Source organism: Polyodon spathula, chromosome 20 (genome assembly GCF_017654505.1).
Source record: "Polyodon spathula isolate WHYD16114869_AA chromosome 20, ASM1765450v1, whole genome shotgun sequence".
NCBI classification, from domain to species: Eukaryota; Metazoa; Chordata; class Actinopteri; order Acipenseriformes; family Polyodontidae; genus Polyodon; species Polyodon spathula.
This window is the reverse complement of record NC_054553.1, coordinates 18982567-19004065: the sequence shown is the minus strand read 5'-3', so window position 1 is coordinate 19004065 and position 21499 is coordinate 18982567. Positions and strand designations below refer to the sequence as shown.

General features: G+C 43.9%; 1 protein-coding gene across 6 annotated transcripts in view; it reads left to right on the top strand.

The window, feature by feature from the left end:
• The window catches only part of cacna1g (calcium channel, voltage-dependent, T type, alpha 1G subunit), a 188466-nt gene extending 167192 nt beyond the window's left edge, over positions 1 to 21274 (top strand). For 4 of the 6 annotated variants that reach the window (XM_041220423.1, XM_041220421.1, XM_041220425.1 and 1 more), the window contains 5 exons: positions 881 to 1201; positions 3474 to 3614; positions 14509 to 14644; positions 15090 to 15271; positions 20513 to 21274. In XM_041220423.1, coding sequence (XP_041076357.1) covers positions 881 to 1201; positions 3474 to 3614; positions 14509 to 14644; positions 15090 to 15271; positions 20513 to 21235 — 1503 coding nt within the window. In that variant the 3' untranslated portion in view covers positions 21236 to 21274. The remainder of the gene's footprint in view (positions 1 to 880; positions 1202 to 3473; positions 3615 to 14508; positions 14645 to 15089; positions 15272 to 20512) is intronic. The other 2 variants (XM_041220422.1, XM_041220424.1) reach the window with 2 other exon arrangements.
• The last annotated feature ends 225 nt before the right edge of the window (positions 21275 to 21499 follow it).

The following is a 21499-nucleotide window of genomic DNA, read 5'->3' as shown; positions in this document are numbered from 1 at the left end:
GGAATGTTTTCCAGCAGGTATTTTTCATTAGCTTGCTTTCCTTTAGTTTTTTTTTATTTCGTTGCACCGCTTTGTTTTTCCATTTTTTCTGTATTAGTCCCTGTCTCGCACTCTATCTCTCACTCCCGTTCTCTCTGTCGCCCCCCCCCCCCCCCCCCCCCCCCTTAAATCCGGCCAGGGTAGAGAGACAAACCTGACAAGGACTGTTTCTCATCACTGTGCTGCAGCGCACCCTGCTGGCCAGGTTCCTGGTGAGCTCAGGGAGACACTCGCAGGGCTGGCCATTGTCCTCCAGGGGCTGGTAGCTCGTTGAATTCCACTCGAGCTCCTGGTTGTAAGGAGGTGATTGGCCCGGTCGTGGGATCGATCAGTCTTCAGTTCTTCTGAACTGTTGTGGGGATTGCTGCTGTGAGAGAACATCATTGAACCTTCTCAACAGGGTAGAATAACTGGGGCAAAAAGATGTCAACAAAATGAAAAGAAGAGAGATCTGACTGGTGAACAATTTCTCTGCTATTGGTAATAAGACTTGGTTGCTGGTGTGACACTGTTTGAGAAGGTACTCTAAAAATAATCCATTATAGGTACTTACAGTAACTGTTTCTGTTCCAGTCGCAGGAACTGCTCCCATACTCGATTTTATTGACTGGATCACTATTTGTAAGGTTTGATGATTTCCACATTGCGCATTAGTCGTAGTCCTTTTTATGTAACAAAATAGCTACATAATATTTTCACATCAAATGTAATCCATTACCACATTTCATTACTCTCTGAAAAAGGCTGTTGAAAGATGTAATCAGATTACACCAATGCGGTACATGAGATGTTTCTCCTCTGCGGCGGGCAGCGCTGAGCTCTGCTGTGTGTATGCTTGCAGGACACTCTGCGGGACTGTGCCCAGGACACTGGCACCTGCTACAACACTGTCGTGTCTCCACTCTACTTTGTATCCTTCGTGCTTACGGCACAGTTCGTGCTGGTCAACGTGGTGATCGCCGTGCTAATGAAGCACCTGGAGGAGAGCAACAAGGAGGCCAAGGAGGAGGCGGAGCTGGAGGCAGAGCTAGAGCTGGAACTGCGCAGTATCAGCAACCCGCCCCCCGTGACTGAGGGGCTTCCCTGGGCCAATCGCAGACCGGACAGCCCCGACCCTGCCCCAGGCAAAGGAGACTCTCCCCTGTCGCTGGAGCCCCCACTGGTAAGACCTCCAGTGGGTTTTGGGAGCACAGAGCTGCATGTACCAGGGTGATATTATAACATGTGAGTGTGTAAGGGGCAGGGTCTAGTCTCACTTGTATTACATTAAATAACATACATGCAATCTTATATGACAAACATATTCTCAAATATAGAAGTTAATTCATACATGTATAAATCTAAACCCACATCCCACACCCATAGCTTCAGTGAGAATTATGACATAACAGAATAGTATGAGAACAAAAGTCACTGCAGTGAGCCGGCAGTGATATATATCATATCTCTGTGTTTGTAATTACATTTTGTAATTTTAATTTCTGCATGTTGGTCATAACATCTTGTGCGATGCCATTTAAAAGAAATTATGTTAATATTGTCTTAAGCTAGTGGTCACTAATAAAGGTCATCCTTAAATACTGGAAAGGAGAGAAATGTCCAACTTCCACAGAATGGAAACATCTAATGCTGGGTGTATTACAGCTAGAGAGGCTCTACCAGACAGTACGGGACAATATAATTAACTCCTTTAACACTGTTAGGTATTAATTACATTAATTAAATTAAACAAAACCCCAATGACAACCAAGCTGTAAAATCTGTTTCTGTATGATATGAAAAAGAACAAAATATAAGAACAGACTACTTCACACCTCTTAATTGACATTTCTGATTTGATTATTGTAGGGTTGGTAAATGTATAGAAGGTTTGTTTCTTTCTTAAACAACTGCACCAATAATTTGGATTAAAGAGTTTTGAGCCAGCCCCTTAAAGTACTACTTTAATGTTTCAGTAAAGAATACTTCATGACACAAACTGTTTTGTTATAATCTAAGAGAAAACACTTTGTGCAGTTATATAATATAGAATATAGATTTCCGACTAATCTCGGAAACTGTAGCAGCCAGGGATTTTATAAGTGTGTTGCACCAGGAAGGGCACTTACAAATGTGTGTCATGTTTTCTACATGTATACTGGCTGTCATCAATGTTTTCTGATGAAGACCCCCGAACATCAGGTGCTGTGCAATTGTCACAAGGACTCTCTGTATGTGTCGCACTATTTGTTTAAGGTTTTATGACTGCACCTCTCGTCGTTGGTACGTTAAGAGAACAGTAAGGTGACGGGACCTCTTGTAAAGGCACTGGAAAGGTTAATAAAACAAGATTCACCATGAAGTAATTTTACAGTGCTACACTTTCCTTCTGCTTGATGTAGCTTTTCTTTTTCTACCAGTCATTTAAGGATGATACGATTAATCTTTTGTAAAACATGGCAGTATGAAATAGTGTAATTGTTTGAAAAATTGTTGAATTTATCATGCTGAACCAGTGAGGATGATCATGGATCTGACTCAAAGGAGACAAAGCCATCTGGTGGACACCATCTGAAACTGTGCCTACAAAATGATGAACCCACTAGCGACAATAGTTTCTGTAATATGTTAAATACACCCTAGCCCTTATTTTAAACACAGCCCCATTCCTAAACTAATCGGGGTGTCAGAAAATTATATACATAGTCAAATGTGTAGTATTTGTAGTAGTAGAGAATAATTAGTCATTTGTGTTAACAAAGCAAACACCGTGGCCACAACCCATAATTCAGTATTACCACAAGTGTTATATCCCAAACACTGTTCCTTAAAAAACTGCTTTCCTCTCTGTGAGAATGAATTGTTATTACTAGCATGTTCTCTGTCTCCTCTCTCTCTCACTGTCTCTGTCTCTGTCTGTTTCTTATCCCCCTAACCCCTATCTCTCCCTGATTGGCCATACTCTCTCTCTCCCCTTACTCCCTCCATCTCCCACTTCTCATCCATCTCTTCCTTGCACGCTCCCTGTCATCTCCCCCCCTCCCCTCTTTCTCTCGCTCGCTCGCTCACTCTCTCTCTCTGCCCCTGCACGGTCCCTGTCCTCTGCATCTCTCTCTCCTCTCTTCTCTTGCACAATCCCTGTCCTCTCCCCCTCTCTCTCCCCTCTTCCCCTACATGATCCCTGTCCTCTCCCTCTCTCTCCTCTCTTCTCCTGCACGATCCCTGTCCTCTCCCCCTCTCTCCTCTCTTCCCCTGCACGATCCCTGTCTCCCCTCTCTCTCTCTATCCTCTCTTCCTCTGCACTTTCCCTGTCCTCTCCCGCTCTTTCCTCTCTCCCCCTGCATATTCCCTATCCCCCCCCCCCTCCTCTCTCCTGTCTCCCGCTGCATGCTCCCTGTCCTCTCCCCCCATCTCTCTTTTCTCTCCCCCTGTGAATGTCACCTGTCTCACCCCAGCGGAGGTCCTTGTTTGACACAGTCTCCCTGCTGCTCCAGGGCTCCATGGAAGGAGAGCTCACCCTCATGGATAACCTGTCTGGCTCTGTGTGTCACCACTACGCTCTGCCCCTGCCTGGCAAGTGCACCTCTGAGAAGCAGGTTAATATCACCCCCTGTTCACCTGTCTGTCTGTCTGTCTAGGTCCTGCCACCACAACATTACAGCAACTTGAATTCCTCAAAACCTAAAACTGTAGAATGGATAATGGAGATTATCATTAATTAGAGCACTGTCACACTACAGCTTTCAGCCCATGTTCAATATAGCTCTTCAGTACTGTTATGGTGGTGAGACTGTGAAAGAGATACCAGCTGCTTCCAGTCTCTGTGGGGCGGGTGACAGTCTGTCCAGGGAGGTGTGCAGCAGCCTGCTTATTAGGTAACTTGTCCAGATAACGAACCAAGTAGGGTTTGTACCTGGCATTGAGCTCTTCACTCTGTTACATGCTCTTGCCTGGTGTTCAGGGTAGAATGTGCTCTCCAATTAAACCCCGATCAGGTCTTCATTAAATGCACTGCAGGGATGCAGGTCAGAACTAACCTGTCTGATAATGTAACACCTCGCTGTTTGAGATAAAGGATATTACAACTGCAAAACTCTGCAGCTTAAGAGTTACCTGAGGGCTGATTGATGTTTTGATATTAATCAACAGTTCTTGTTCTCAAAAAAAACATGCTGTAATGACCACATTGCTGAAAACAGAAGCCATGCTTGAGCTTACACTTCACCCTCAGACAGCAGTGCAGTCTATTAGCCTCAACAGGAAAGTGATTCAGTGTCATTGACATTGTTGGGATTTTAGAAGAAGGGTGCTGGGTTCATGACAGGCAAGCAGGCAAGTGAGTAACCTCTCAGCAGTGACTGTGCATTGAGTAACGTCTCAACCGTGGCTGCACTGAGTAGCTCTCAGCAGTGACTGTGCAGTGAGTAACCTCTCAGTAGTGACTATGCAATAAGTAACCTCTCACCAGTGACTATGCAATGAGTAACCTCTCAGCAGTGACTATGCAATGAGTAACCTCTCAGCAGTGACAGAACTGTGTAGACTCTCAGCATTGAGTAACCTCTCAGCAGTGACTGTGCACTGAGTAACCTCTGAGTAGTGACTGCACTGAGTAACCTCTCAGCAGTCCCTGCACTGAGAAACCTCTCAGCAGTGACTGCACTGAGTAACCTTTCAAATGTGACTACTCTGTGTAACCTCTCAGCGCTGACTGTGCACTGAGTAACCTCTCAGCAGTGACTGTGCACTGAGTAACCTCTCAGCAGTGACTGTGCACCGAGTAACCTCTCAGCAATGACTGTGCACTGAGTAACCTTTTAGCTGTGACTTCACTGTGTAACCTCTCAGTAGTTTCTCTGCACTGAGTAAGCTCACAGCAGTGGTTGCACTGAGTAACCTCTCAGCAGTGACTGTGCACTGAGTAACCTTTTAGTTGTGACTACACTGTGTAACCTCTCAGTAGTTTCTCTGCACTGTGTAACCTCTCAGCAGTGACTGTGCACGGAGTAACCTTTTAGTTGTGACTACTCTGTGTAACCTCTCAGCAGTGACTGTGCACGGAGTAACCTCTCAGCAGTGGCTGCACTGAGTAACCTCTCATCAGTTTCTGTGCACTGAGTAACCTCTTAGTAGTGACTGCACTGAGTAACCTCTCAGTAGTGACTGTGCACTGAGCAACCGCTCAGCAGCGACTGTGCATGGAGTAACCTCAGCATTGACTGTGCACTGAGTAACCTCTCAGTAGTAATTGCTGTGAGTAACCTCTCAGTAGTGACTGTGCACTGAGTAACCTCTCAGCACTGAGTAACCTCTCACCAGTGACTGTGCACTGAGTAACTTCTCACCAGTGACTGCACTGAGTAACCTTTCAGTTGTGACTACTCTGTGTAACCTCTCAGCAGTGACTGTGCACTGAGTAACCTCTCAGCAGTGGCTGCACTGAGTAACCTCTCAGCAGTGACTGTGCACTGAGTAATCTCTCAGCAGCGACTGTGCACCGAGTAACCTCTCAGTAGTGACTGTGCACTGAGTAACCTATCAGCAGTGACTGTGCACTGAGTAACCTTTTAGTTGTGACTACTCTGTGTAACCTCTCAGTAGTTTCTCTGCACTGAGTAAGCTCACAGCAGTGGTTGCACTGAGTAACCTCTCACCAGTGACTGTGCACTCAGCAGTGAGTGCACTGAGTAACCTTTTAGTTGTGACTACTCTGTGTAACCTCTCAGCAGTGACTGTGCACTGAATAACCTTTTAGTTGTGACTACTCTGTGTAACCTCTCAGCAGTGACTGTGCACGGAGTAACCTCTCAGCAGCGACTGTGCACTGAGTAACCTCAGCAGTGACTGTGCACTGAGTAACCTCTCAGTAGTGATTGTTCTGAGTAACCTCTCAGTAGTGACTGTGCACTGAGTAACCTCTCAGCAGCGACTGTGCACTGAGTAACCTCAGCAGTGACTGTGCACTGAGTAACCTCTCAGTAGTGATTGTTATGAGTAACCTCTCAGTAGTGACTGTGCACTGAGTAACCTCTCAGCAGCGACTGTGCACTGAATAACCTTTTAGTTGTGACTACTCTGTGTAACCTCTCAGCAGTGACTGTGCACGGAGTAACCTCTCAGCAGCGACTGTGCACTGAGTAACCTCTCAGCAGTGACTGTGCACTGAGTAACCTCTCAGTTGTGACTACTCTGTGTAACCTCTCAGCAGTGACTGTGCACTGAGTAATCTCACAGCAGTGGTTGCAGAGTAACCTCTCAGCAGTGACTGTGCACTGAGTAACCTTTTAGTTGTGACTACTCTGTGTAACCTCTCAGCAGTGGCTGCACTGAGTAACCTCTCATCAGTGTCTGTGCACCGAGTAACCTCTTAGTAGTGACTGCACTGAGTAACCTCTCAGTAGTGACTGCACTGAGTAACCGCTCAGCAGCGACTGTGCATGGAGTAACCTCAGCATTGACTGTGCACTGAGTAACCTCTCAGTAGTAATTGCTCTGAGTAACCTCTCAGTAGTGACTGTGCACTGAGTAACCTCTCAGCACTGAGTAACCTCTCACCAGTGACTGTGCACTGAGTAACCTCTCACCAGTGACTGCACTGAGTAACCTTTCAGTTGTGACTACTCTGTGTAACCTCTCAGCAGTGACTATGCAATGAGTAACCTCTCAGCAGTGGCTGCACTGAGTAACCTCTCAGCAGTGACTGTGCACTGAGTAACCTCTCAGCAGTGGCTGCACTGAGTAACCTCTCAGCAGTGACTGTGCACTGAGTAATCTCTCAGCAGTGACTGTGCACCGAGTAACCTCTCAGTAGTGACTGTGCACTGAGTAACCTCTCAGCAGTGACTGTGCAACTGAGTAACCTCAGCAGTGACTGTGCACTGAGTAACCTCTCAGTAGTAATTGCTGTGAGTAACCTCTCAGTAGTGACTGTGCACTGAGTAACCTATCAGCAGTGACTGTGCACTGAGTAACCTTTTAGTTGTGACTACTCTGTGTAACCTCTCAGTAGTTTCTCTGCACTGAGTAAGCTCACAGCAGTGGTTGCACTGAGTAACCTCTCACCAGTGACTGTGCACTCAGCAGTGAGTGCACTGAGTAACCTTTTAGTTGTGACTACTCTGTGTAACCTCTCAGCAGTGACTGTGCACTGAGTAACCTCTCAGTAGTGACTACTCTGTGTAACCTCTCAGCAGTGACTGTGCACTGAGTAACCTCTCAGCAGCGACTGTGCACTGAGTAACCTCAGCAGTGACTGTGCACTGAGTAACCTCTCAGTAGTGATTGTTCTGAGTAACCTCTCAGTAGTGACTGTGCACTGAGTAACCTCTCAGCAGCGACTGTGCACTGAGTAACCTCAGCAGTGACTGTGCACTGAGTAACCTCATCAGTGACTGTGCACTGAGTAACCTCTCAGTAGTGACTGTGCACTGAGTAACCTCTCAGCAGTGGCTGCACTGTGTAACCTCTCAGTAGTTTCTCTGCACTGAGTAAGCTTGCAGCAGTGGTTGCACTGAGTAACCTCTCAGAAGTGACTGTGCACTGAGTAATCTCTCAGCAGTGGCTGTGCACTGAGTAACTCTCAGCAGTGACTGTGCACTGAGTAACCTCTCAGCAGTGATTGTGCACTGAGTAACCTCTCAGCAGTGACTGTGCAATTGAGTAACCTCAGCATTGACTGTGCACTGAGTAACCTCTCAGTAGTAATTGCTCTGAGTAACCTCTCAGTAGTGACTGTGCACTGAGTAACCTCTCAGCACTGAGTAACCTCTCACCATGACTGTGCACTGAGTAACCTCTCACCAGTGACTGCACTGAGTAACCTTTCAGTTGTGACTACTCTGTGTAACCTCTCAGCAGTGACTATGCACTGAGTAACCTCTCAGCAGTGGCTGCACTGAGTAACCTCTCAGCAGTGACTGTGCACTGAGTAACCTCTCAGCAGTGGCTGCACTGAGTAACCTCTCAGCAGTGACTGTGCACTGAGTAATCTCTCAGCAGTGACTGTGCACCGAGTAACCTCTCAGTAGTGACTGTGCACTGAGTAACCTCTCAGCAGTGGCTGCACTGAGTAACCTCTCAGCAGTGACTGTGCACTGAGTAATCTCTCAGCAGTGACTGTGCACCGAGTAACCTCTCAGTAGTGACTGTGCACTGAGTAACCTCTCAGCAGTGACTGTGCACTGAGTAACCTTTTAGTTGTGACTACTCTGTGTAACCTCTCAGTAGTTTCTCTGCACTGAGTAAGCTCACAGCAGTGGTTGCACTGAGTAACCTCTCACCAGTGACTGTGCACTCAGCAGTGAGTGCACTGAGTAACCTTTTAGTTGTGACTACTCTGTGTAACCTCTCAGCAGTGACTGTGCACGGAGTAACCTCTCAGCAGCGACTGTGCACTGAGTAACCTCAGCAGTGACTGTGCACTGAGTAACCTCTCAGCAGTGATTGTTCTGAGTAACCTCTCAGTAGTGACTGTGCACTGAGTAACCTCTCAGCAGTGACTGTGCACTGAGTAACCTCAGCAGTGGCTGTGCACTGAGTAACCTCTCAGTAGTGACTGTGCACTGAGTAACCTCTCAGCAGTGGCTGCACTGTGTAACCTCTCAGTAGTTTCTCTGCACTGAGTAAGCTTGCAGCAGTGGTTGCACTGAGTAACCTCTCAGAAGTGACTGTGCACTGAGTAATCTCTCAGCAGTGGCTGTGCAATGAGTAACACTCAATAGTGATTGTGCACTGAGTAACCTCTCAGCAGTGACTGTGCACTGAGTAACCTTTCAGTTGTGCCTACTATGTGTAACCTCTCAGCACTGACTGTGCACTGTGTAACCTCTTAGTAGTAACTGCACTGAGTAACCTCTCAGCAGTGACTGCACTGAGTAACCTCTCAGCAGTGACTGCACTGAGTAATCTCTCACCAGTGACTGTACACCGAGTAACATCTCAGCAGTGACTGTGCACTGAGTAACATCTCTCTCTCTCTCGAGTGTGTATTTATTTCTAAAGTCAGCATGCAATTGTAATCAAGATGTATACTAGGGTTGGACAGCAAATCATAAACACCTACCAAAACTCTGTCAATAGGGTGTAGGACTACCACAGGCAGCCAGTACGGTACTGACTCAACCATCTGGAGGAACACAAGCCCATTCACCCATTTCTCAATGTATCTTAGCCCCTAATTCCTTCAGGGAGCTTGTGTTGGGGTGCAGATCTGCAGTGAAGTTTGCTTTCTGGTCCAGAGAGAGGTAGCACTTTAGAGGCTGGTCCTCATGGAACAGCAAGGATTCTGGGATATGGAAGCACCTGTCAAATGACGGCCTGTTAACTGCTGTCTGTCATAAACAGATCTGCTGTCTGTCTTTCTGTCCCACCACGACTAAACTGACGTGCAACAGGGTGACGCAGATTTCAGTTTGTCAGGTCTGTTATTTGTATGACAAACAAAGTCATGAGAGGGACAGCCCATTTACACAAGTGTGTGTTCTGTATAGCAGGCATTTCTAATCTATGAACCTTCTTTCCACAGTTATATCCCCAGAAGCTGGGGCAACTGGAGATCCTTTCAATTCCCCTGTCCATCCCAAAGGGCTGTGCTCCTGTTTAAAAAGGGTGCTTTTAAAACCCCAGTGTGACCCCCGACCCTGTCCCAGTCCCCCGAGTGCGTTGCTTACTGTAGCACCTCAGTGTGTTCTACTCAGTGGCCAAAAACTAACACAAGCTTACTGGGTTAGATTTTCAAAGCTCTTTACTCCAAACCATCATTTTTGGAAAGAAATAACAAACTCTGTTAAAAACTAAAAAACTAAATCTGTGAAAGCAGCAATGAGCAATTCAGCCATTTAATGTAGGGGCTTGGAAGGGGTCTTGAGTTGTTCTTCGTTTAAGAATTTCTATTGCTGAGAGTAGCATATTTTCTGGAAGTTAAAAACACCAATTACAATTCAAAGCTTTAGACTTTTTACATGCCCCTCATCTAAATGTCAAAGTGGTTTATTTCTGGTTTGCTGCATGTTTTGGGCGCATTTTTCCTTTTTGAGGAAATAGCTTTGAACCCATTGTGTTTTATTCCCTAACTGATTCCAAAGCCATCATGATTATTTTGATGTGATTTCAGTGATATGGTGGAGAAAGCAACAGACAACAATGTTCTTTTAAACAGAGTGTCCAGGACCTGTTTCATCTTGCATGATATAACTTTAACACAGCGAGCAGTCCATTAAAAAATAACATTTACAGTGCTTCCTTGTTATTGCACCATAAACAAAGCTGTACATCTGGGATACACATCAGAACAAAAATACATTACCTACACTGTCTGTTATTTATTACAGGTATTTACAACACAGTTTATGTTTGGGGGGACAAAATTGTCCAAATTTAATTCTAAGCTGTATCAGTTGTTTATTACTGGTTTGGTAACTATATCTGAAAACAAAATTGCCAGAGATTTGGAGAAAAGAGCTGTGAAAATCGAGCCCATAATGTATGGAGTTCCATCCTCAGAACAACAAAATTGTTTGCAATAATGCCCCTCTCAATAATACTCCTTCATTTGAAACCCAGACCATCAAACTGACCCTAATCCTCAGATCCTCCTGTCCCTAACCCTGTCCCAAGCTGTTATGTCAGTCGTGTTGGGTGTTTGTATATCTGCTTATACAGCTGATAATTGTGCTGCTGGTGCATTTTGCATGCTATTGATTATAATAACCCTGGCACAGTTTGTCCTGGAGGATAATTAGATTCTATGCTGCAATAAAGACAATGAAGGTTAGAAAAGCGTTGAGAGCAGTGATTTAACCTCTCACACGTCATGTTCTCCCAGCACTGCAGCGTTAATTAGAGGACACACCGTCCTTATGAAGTGCCGTTATTATGAAGACTCTATTGGGTTGTGGTAATGTGCATTGTGGGACTTTTGATCCTGTCACACATTGAAAAATTGAAATATATACAACTCGAGGACTGTAAATAGCTTTGATAGTGTTTCCAATAAAACTAGCATTTTTTAACATTAATCCTTATCATAAACATTTTGCACAATTCATCAAAAATGTAAAAGTCAGCTCCTTACTGGATAGAAGCCAGTGCTCACCAATTTCAAAGAAAAAAAATCACTTGATTTTCGAGGCATATAGGTTCTATTCGCAAGACTGTGTTTTTTTAAAGAGTGTCCTCTTTGGTAAATAGTGCTTTAACAGATAACTTTTTTCTAAAACAGTTGAAAAAACAATTCAAGAACAGCAGGCTTGATTTTATTAATCTAAATGAGTTTGTAAAACAGTCCTTTAAAGAGTGCTTCAAGTGGTTGTAGCTTGCAAAATAATTGTACCTGTTATGCGCTTCCATTTGCTGTGTATGTCTCAAATCTTCTTGAAAGTAAGGCAAGCAAAATGAGAACTTTCTTTAACCAAGTGTATCACCAGAGATCATGTTTTATAGTGTAGGGACTTATGGAATCACTGTATTATACAATCTCTTTTTTCTGGTGCAAAGTTTCCATCTGCTCACTGTCAGAGCTGCCCCTCTGGTTTCTAAAGCAGGGCCCCTAGTTGTAGACATTTCCGGGGGGCTTTGAGAACCTACACCTAATTAAATCTCCAATTAAATAAGGCGTGAAATATTTCTATCTTATAAACGAGCAGTGTTACTAAACAGCGGCATTATGACCCTGTAACATTACACAGCTAGAAATGAGTGCTGTATTATTGATGCCTGGACTCAGGGGGAGCCCATCAGAGACACTTATTTACTTGAATGTATTCATCTTTGTTGTGGTATAGCCAGAAAAAATAAATGAATGTACATAAATTCAACAAATTGCTTAAATCTCCTGAATTTGAGAAGGAAAACCCACTAACGATAGGTAATGTCATTACAGTTAAGTACTTGAAATGACTTTAAGCACTGTTTCAAGTATTTAATTAACAGTATAAACTACAAGATAACATGTAAGTAATGTGTACCGTTCAGGAGCAACATGACTGCAAAGCTGAGCAGTTTGGTCACCCAAAGCTTAAAATCAGTGAATCTTCAAATCAGTTATTTGAAAACCAAATGTGTCCATTCTGCAAGGGCATTCTATTAATTCTTTGAAGTATTGTTAAGAAACAGCCCAGGCAATATGCAAGCAGTCAGGGTGTGGCTCTCTATTTAAATTCCTTGTGATTCTTATCTTCCTTGTACTCTCCTTGTCTGAACGATGTGTGTCTCACGCCTGCCTCGTCTCTCCCTCTTTAGATACCTCTAGCGGAGATGGAGGCTCTATCTCTGACGTCTGACATTCTGTCGGAGAAATCGTGGTCCTTAGCTTTGACGGACGACTCTGTGCCTGACGATATTAACACTCTCTTACTAAATACTCTGGAGAGCAATGTACTTACTGTAGACCAAACAACGTGTGTTCCAGCTTCCGCCTCGCAGGGTTCCAAATACTCCTCCGCTTCCTAGTCTTTCTGTTGCCATGGCAACACAAGGGGGGGAAGAGATATCTCCACAAAACAAAACGAAACAAAGCACAAGCATTCTGAAATTGGAACGCTGTGTCTCCTGACAATTATTCTTCAGTAATATTCTTATAAATTATAAGTTTGAATACCAAATATTTTCACTTTGACTGGAGCAATATCCCTCTTGTGCAGCCACCACATCACTTCCTGGCCCTCTTCACTTTCTTCCTGTGCAGCACATATTGGACCCCATCTGACCCAGTCATTGCAAGGATTGCATTTGTTGTTAATGCCAAAGTAATGGCTGGTTATAAGAATGAAAACTCAAGGAGTGACTTGGTCTGGATAAGGGATACGAGAGTCATCTCAAATGAATCATTTGTCTGGTTGTTTATATTCAAGGGCAGCGTTTTCTCTCTCACCACATCTTTGGGACAATTTTAAACTCAGACGTTTAAAGCCCCCTGTTGCTAGAGCTCTCAGAATCATGTCTAAAGTACATCAGGTACACCCTGCAACCGTTAGCCTTGCCCTGTGGGATGTATTATTTTAACAGCAAGTGTGGTAGTCTGTTACATCAACTAGGATGTGTCGAAGGAGGGCGGGTTAATTGCTATACCAGATGTACTCGAGTTAGATATGATTTTCAGAGCTCTACTGAGATTGCAGGGAGCTTTAAATGATTAAAAAGTCTCCAGGATGTGACGACTGAAACAGAACTGAATTAATATAACCCTGGCATTTCATACCAACAACAACTTGTTCTTTGTGATAGCTTCTGCACAGGAGAAAAGAGAACAGGATATATATATATATCAAACGTACAGTTTGGTGACAGGAAGTCAAAGTGAAGAGGAAGTCTGTGATAAAAGGCCTATTGGTTTGCCTCAACTGGAGAACTTCTGCTGGAGTATCTTGAGCCCTGCACTGGTGGATAACCATCTGCACCTCTCTCTCTCTCTCTCTCTCTCTCTCTCTCTCTCTCTCTCTCTCTCTCTCTCTCTCTCTCTCTCTCTCTCTCTGTGTGTTTGTTTGGTAGATTGTAGAGTAGTGTTCACTCTATATGACTTATCTTCAGGCATCTCTGAGTCCATTCTGTTACTCTGCTGCTCTCTCCTACTCAGATCTTTGTTGATCAGCTTCTGTTGTTCACTTTGATGGTTCATGTTGTGTTTGCTGTTACCTCAGACCATGGCAGGGATAGACAGTCACATTCTTGTTGTTATTTGACCTCCAATTTTGCAATTGCTCAAAGGTACAATACATGAATAAAAGGCATTAAAGTAATTGTAGCAATTTTTCACTTTCATTAGCAGTTTTAAAAGAAACACATGCTCATTTTAAAACATGGTATTACTGTTCCTGAACGTAAGCCTGCCATGGTTTGTGTATAGTGTACGTGGGTGTCTCGTTGCAGTTTGGTGAGTCGAAGTTGTGTTGGATTTGGGTGGGCACCACCAGGGTGCGCTCTAAAAGACTAATTAACTCAGCTTCAACATACACAGTATATAGGGTGATCCGTGAAACAGCAAGCACATGGAAATAAAATATTATTACTGAACATGTAGCTCCATCATTGGCCTGGCATGTTATTTGTACAGAAATTCTCAGTAACACTGCAGTGGTGTCACTTGGATTCAGCCAATCTGGACACTTTTCATGTCTGGTAAACCATTGATAGGTTTTAGAGCATGTTACAGAACTGGGACATCACCCTGGGTTGCACAGATCATCTACCAGTGGTTATTCTGGGATTTCCCCAGTGCTGTAAAATGCTCTAAACCCCAGCTAAACTAAAAAGACATATGCTGTAATAATGTTTTATTTAGTTTTTTTTTTATAATTTTATTTTAAAGCTGCAGGAAGGGGCAGTTGAATAATTCTCAGAAGCATTTTGCTAGTTCTATTTGAGTCAGGAGCTGCACCTCTGAGGTGTGTGTCTGGTCCCAGGCATCTCTGCGCTGTGCTCGTGGGGTTGCTGTGCTGTGTGCTGGTGTCTCAGTCTCTGTGTCAGATCCCTCTCTCTCCTCTCTCTGTCTCTCAGGAGCTGGCCCCAGTGCTGCCGGGGAACCTGCTGTCTGTAAGGAAGCCCTCAGTGGGGCGTGCTCACTCCCTGCCCAACGACAGCTACATGTTCCAGACCCTCGACCCTGCAGCCTCCCCCAAAAGGGACCAGTCAGGTACACTGGACCCCTGTCTGTCTGTCTGACTGTCAGTACTGATGTGAACTCCACCCCCACATGATAGTGTGAAGGGCCTATTAATGGGACAAAACCTTTTTCTTGACTTGATAAAGACTTCTAGTCGAAACATTTATAATTGAATTCATTTAAGTATTTAGTATCAGGTGGTCAGAAGCAAAGAATACATTGAAAATGATTGCATTGAGTAGCAAGTCCCTACAACGGGAGCACAATTCATTTCATGATGTTTCAATAAAGAACCTGAGTCCATTACTGAGTCCAAATAAACCCATTACTCTAAAAGATGATTTATTACAGTACTTTGTGAGCCCCTGAAATATAAACATTGAAAATGACCAGGGCTAGTAATGAGGTAAGAAAACAAATTGACAGCTTTGTCATCCTGGGTATGTGAGAGTAAAGAGGAGTGCTCCCTCTGCAGGCTCCACCACCTCAGTGCAGTCCCAGCCCACTGGCTCCAGCACCCAGCACCTGGCCGTACCTGTCCAGCTTTTCCGTCCCATCAGCCCTCCAGGACATCAGGGCCCCCCGGACTCCGAGAGCATTCCCAAGATCCCCCCACCTCGCCGCTCCTCCAGCACGCACCGGACCCTGCACAGACAGGTGAGAGCATTGACACCCACACACCATACCAAAACACACATCTGACCAACACACACACACACACACTTGACCAACACACACACACACACACACACACACACACGCACACCGTGCGTGCGTGTGTGGCAGAAGTGCTTCACTTGTAAGTGTCACTGTGTAACATGTACACACATATGTATAGTATATATATATATCTATATATATATATATATAATATATATATATATATATATATGATATGTATGACATATACACACTGTACAAACCTGGTCTTAACCATTCAGCTGTACTATTTAGTTTATGCTTTATAAAATAAACACACATACACATGCATACACATTGAACACGTCCTTCGTGTTACCTGTATAATGCTGCTGTTCTGTGTTGTGCTATGGCAGGGCAGGGAACCATGTCTCTTCCAGTCACTCCATTCCAGGACTTTGCTCCAACCAGTAACTGACCCTGCTAAAGATCAGTTCATTCCCTGCCTAGTTAGAATAAAACCTTAGATGGAGTGAACAAGGTTGCCAGGCCTGTTCTACATTAAGCTTTGCAAGATTCTATTTTACTTTAGTTTTCCGTACTTTAAGTGATTTCAAGTTTGTTCGTTGAAAAGTTCCTTTCTCTTTTCACTCTCTTCTTGTTGTTGTTTTTATTTTGGTTTTTGTTTTGTAATACACCCTGTTCAGTCAAGCCTGGTTTGGTCTGGGGGTGTAAGAGACGCTGGCGCCTATGAGTGCACGAAGATGGGGGTGGGGTGGGGGTGGGGGAGGGGGGAGGGCCCTCACCCCTCATGACTGGAAGCACTTCCCTGAGGGATCTATACCACGTCCCCATTCACAGCATGGGGTTTTTACATAGCAGACACTGCCACCTGCAGGCAAAACCATATTGTTTTGAATGTAGGCCTCATTTTGCGATTGTTTTTAATGTAATTTTGTGTGTCCAAAAGGACACAGTGCCCCCCCGGTGATTGCATGTTCTAGTTGCAGCGGTAGTTTGAAAGGGAACGTCTAGTCTGTCCGTCTAGGTATTGTGGTTATAGAGCTGGCCTTGACTTTCTCTACCGTAGTGTAAAGTGTTGGGATGATAATCAGTATATTTAAAATATATTTTAAATGATTGTCTGAAAAAAACAGCAACAAAAAAAACACTTTTGTGATGTGCTATCATGGTCATTTTTAAGGGTAGAATGCAGGATAAGAAGCTAAACCTTGATATTCTAATTCCATTGTTGTTACAACACTAGCTGCTGCATTGCCCTGTTAAACCCAATTAAAGATGTTAAGAACATAAGAACATAAGAAAGTTTACAAACGAGAGGAGGCCATTCGGCCCATCTTGCTCGTTTGGTTGTTAGTAGCTTATTGATCCCAAAATCTCATCAAGCAGCTTCTTGAAGGATCCCAGGGTGTCAGCTTCAACAACATTACTGGGGAGTTGATTCCAGACCCTCACAATTCTCTGTGTAAAAAAGTGTCTCCTATTTTCTGTTCTGAATGCCCCTTTTTCTAAACTCCATTTGTGACCCCTGGTCCTTGTTTCTTTTTTCAGGCTGAAAAAGTCCCTTGGGTCGACACTGTCAATACCTTTTAGAATTTTGAATGCTTGAATTAGGTCGCCACGTAGTCTTCTTTGTTCAAGACTGAACAGATTCAATTCTTTTAGCCTGTCTGCATATGACATGCCTTTTAAGCCCGGAATAATTCTGGTCGCTCACAATATTCAAGATGAGGTCTTACTAGTGCATTGCACAGTTTTAACATTACTTCCCTTGATTTAAATTCAACACTTTTCACAATGTATCCGAGCATCTTGTTAGCCTTTTTTATAGCTTCCCCACATTGTCTAAATGAAGACATTTCTGAGTCAACAAAAACTCCTAGGTCTTTTTCATAGATTCCTTCTCCAATTTCAATATCTCCCATATGATATTTATAATGTACATTTTTATTTCCTGCGTGCAGTACCTTACACTTTTCTCTATTAAATGTCATTGCCATGTGTCTGCCCAGTTCTGAATCTTGTCTAGATCATTTTGAATGACCTTTGCTGCTGCAACAGTGTTTGCCACTCCTCCTACTTTTGTGTCGTCTGCAAATTTAACAAGTTTGCTTACTATACCAGAATCTAAATGTTTTAATCAACTACAATGTCACTTTTATAATAATCTGGTTGTTTGTTGTTTCTTCCTCTTTGAAATTGAACGGTCTTCTGCTGTTTTCCACACTTATTTGAACTCTTAACCGGGGGACACCAATTCATCCAGCCAGAGCTATATGTACCCTCCTGTAAGGGGCCTGTGAGAGTGTGGCTATGCTAACGTGAGGCAGAAGCATGTTTTAAAGACTTGCAGTACCACCTTCAACCCTACTGGATGGAGTTTAAGGTGACCAGACGTCCCGATAAAATCGGGATCGCACCAATATTAGGGGCTTTGTCTCGCTTCCCAATCGAGGTACTGTCGGGATGCCCTTTGTCCCAATTTTTAGAGTAAACATTGAAAACCCAGGCATGAAATTTTAATTTTTTTATTTTCTCGTCAGGAAATTTTGTATAACGTGGCTGCTGCATTGCCTCACGATGAAACAGCTTATTCTGCTGGTTTAGGGCGTGTTGTTTGAGCGAGTTGTTTGCATTGCATCTATGCGGCTATCCAATCACGTTAACCTGCAATCATATTACGTTTTACTTGGTGGATCTGGTTTTACTAGCAAAGTGTCATGGTGGCTGGTGTTGCTGACTAACCTGTCACTAAAAAGCAAAAAAGATGGATTCAATCACATGACTTTGTGTTACAAAGGCATTTTGTAAATTGTGTAAAAAATAGCGCAGAATCACATCGCGGCGAGTTGGATGTGAAGCGTCATGCCAGTGAGATACAACATTATTATTATTATTATTATTATTATTATTATTATTATTATTATTATTATTATTATTATGATTGTGAATTGAAGCTTGTGCGAGTAATCGAAGCTAGAAAGAAGTGCTCCAGTTATGTCATTGGCAAAAAGGATGTTATGCGCATGGCCAGGTCATGCTGTTAGGATTAGGGTTATAATTAGGATTTCGAGGACATTTCGTGGATCTGTTTAAACATTAAATACTCCTAAATAATATTTCATAGCACTATAAAAACCTAAACATTGTGGTACTTACTTCCTTACTAAAACAGAGTGCTATCATTTGTTAAAAGGCAAGCATGCAGCATCTCCAAACAGTTGCTGCCGACATTCTCTGTCTGGTGTGGATGTACCCATACATTGAGACTGCATGTCTGCAGCCACTATATTGGTTGGAAGTGTAAGGCAGCTTCGCCAAGTTATACAGATGTGGAAATCAATTAGAAACTCAGCTACCCAAAAGTATCTGGCATTCTTTAATAAAGTCTATATATGCAGCATGTTCATTGTCATGTGTCATGTTATCTGTCCCACCCAGGAATTTATTTGATCAGTACCGAGTCAAAACAAGAAAACATGCCGTTCAGCTCTAAAATTCTAACTGCGTTAGAATGCGTAAAATTCGCGTTCTATTCTGCGTAAATTCTGCGTAAAATTCTAACTGGCTACAACTGACACAGGAATACTTTTTTTGTCTGCGCTGACACCAGTTTGTTTTCTGAAAGCTGTTTGTTTTACGATCTGTTCAGAACCCTCTGTAGTAGCCTTTTGTTTAATGTGTGATTCTGAAGCTAAATAGCGATCAATCATATTTGTTTTAAGTCAGAAGATGTGCAAAACAATTACCTCCATCTGGATGTACAGTTTATTTGGGAAATGTCTTGACACGATCCTCAGCCGAAAAATGTACTTTGCTTGTTTTGCTTTGTTGTCTATTTTTAGTATTTTAAGTCCAAGGCTGAAAACATTGTTGTCATCTGAACAGTAAACAAGAAAATTAACCGCTTTGGAGTTACATAATCTATTATTTATCTATGTTTTTATTTTTGTTGCAATGCACACAGGAAGGTGAAGGAATAAAAAAAAAAAAAAAAGAAGCTACGTTTTTTCTGTGAATTGCGTTGTGCAGTAGTTCATTTAAACAAGGTTTCTGTCCCTCCCGCACCAGCTGAAAGTGTCCCGATTTTTCACTCTTGCTTTCTGGTCACCCTAATGGAGCTGCACGATCTGTACAGTACAATCCACATTGTGTAGCAAAGGGTACTGGTGTTCTAGCACTAAAATAAGTGTGACTGCAAGTTAAACTACACACACACACGCAGACACGCAGTCACACACATGGCATGGAAATGATAACATGATGACATTATTGAACGTAGGCATTATTATTGTCATTTATTTACTTTCATTCTAATGAAGTATCCCACGTCTAATTTAAATAAGAGTTTTTGACACTGCTGTAGCTATACCTTATAATGACCATGGTGGCACCACAGTTTTGATTAATGCAGACCCCAGTCAGCTGAACAACAGTTATTACACTTTAAAATGGAGGACAAAATTGCTATATTGCTATGCCGATAGATTAAAGGGGGTGCGTGGGATTGTATTCTTCATTCTGCATTGCTGTTTCTGCTCAGTTCGTTGGTAATCAGGCACATTAACTGTTCCTGTAAAAACAAGTCCTGCCTCTGCATCTTCTGAAAGCTATGTTTCTGAAATGCCCACCAAGGCTTGTGCTGCTGTATTTCCTGTTGATTTTTGAAACGGAAAATCACTATGTATAATCAGAGCTGGATTTAGAATAGTGGGAATTAAGCACAAACAACGCCAGAGAATGACAGAAAATGCATGCAATAGATATTAAACAGGTAAGAAATGCATGTTCTGACAGTGTAGATGAGTATTGCTTTGTAGCTACACTGCATTGTGAGTCCAGCTCACACTCCCAGAGCAAGACTCCACATCCATCTGCAGCCCAGGTTTATGCTGGGTTATCCAGCAGAATCAGGTCGATACTGTAACTCGATGGTTCGCATTCTTCTATATGAGTGGACTGGCAGTCTGGCCCTGGTGGGTTGATAAGTTGTACATTATAAATGCATGTGTATTTACAGTGTAATAAAAAAAAAGACTTAAAATGTATTTACACGTGTTGTTATATAGTATTAACATAATCTAATTATTAACGCCACTTCAAATTTTTCTTGAGGTCTCTTTAACTTGCATTCTAAATAAGGGGAAAGAATCTAGGGATTTCCCTCCCACTAACCTGTTTCCCTTTCACTCCCCCGCCTCCATCCCCATCTTCTAACCCTCCCCTAACACACTCTAGGTAGCGGTAGTCAATGACTCCTCAGAGACTCTGTATACTGAGAACAAGGAAGGAGCCCAGCCCCCCCAGCAGAACCAACTGTCCTCAGCAGGGCTTGCCTCGCCGGCCGTGCTCCTGGTTCCAGCCACTCCAGGTGCCTCCCCTGCCCTGCTGCGCTCCAGCGTTCACACCCAATACAACATCTCCAGCCAGCCCCACTCCCCCAGCCCACGGCCGCACAGGAACCTCTTTGAAGGGCACCCATCCCTGGACCCTACAGACCAGGAGGTGTCCCACATCACTGCCGGTCCCGTCCTCAAGAAGTACCACAGCGTGGATGCCCAAGCCTCCCAGAAGCGCCTCCTGCTGGCCAGGCCATCCTCCTGGCTGGATGACCCCCGCAGGCACTCCATCGAGATCTGCTCGTCCGTGGAGAGCAGTCCCCAGCGCTCCTCCGGCTCCTCGGGCTTCGTCTCAAGAGCAGAGAGCTTCCAGCTGCCCTCCCCGCACCGCAAAAAGAAGATGAGCCCACCCTGCATCTCTGTGGAACCCCCAGAGAGCCAGTCCAGCCTGCCCCCGCTGCCCGGCAGGGACTCGTGCCTCCGCCGGCGGGCCCCTTCCTGTGACTCCAAGGACTCTGTGGATCTGGGAGGGGAAGCTGTGCCTGCGGATGGGCCTCCCGTCTCCCCCAAACTCCTGACTCTTCCCAGCTTCTCTTTTGAGCAGATGGATGCTGAACACTAATGTAATAATAATAATAATAATAATAATAATAATAATAATATAATTATTATTATTATATTGATCAACTTTCCACATCTGAAAATAAAACAATGTTTATTTTCTTCCACAATAGAAACCCTGGCTGTTGTGGGATGGGGTCCAATATAGACAACACCGGCCCCCCCCCCCCCCCCCCCCCATCTCCACCTCCTCCAGACCCCACCCACGAACACAGACTCCCCGCGGGTGTGATGCAAGGAGGAGCCAAGGATGCACTCGGCAAGA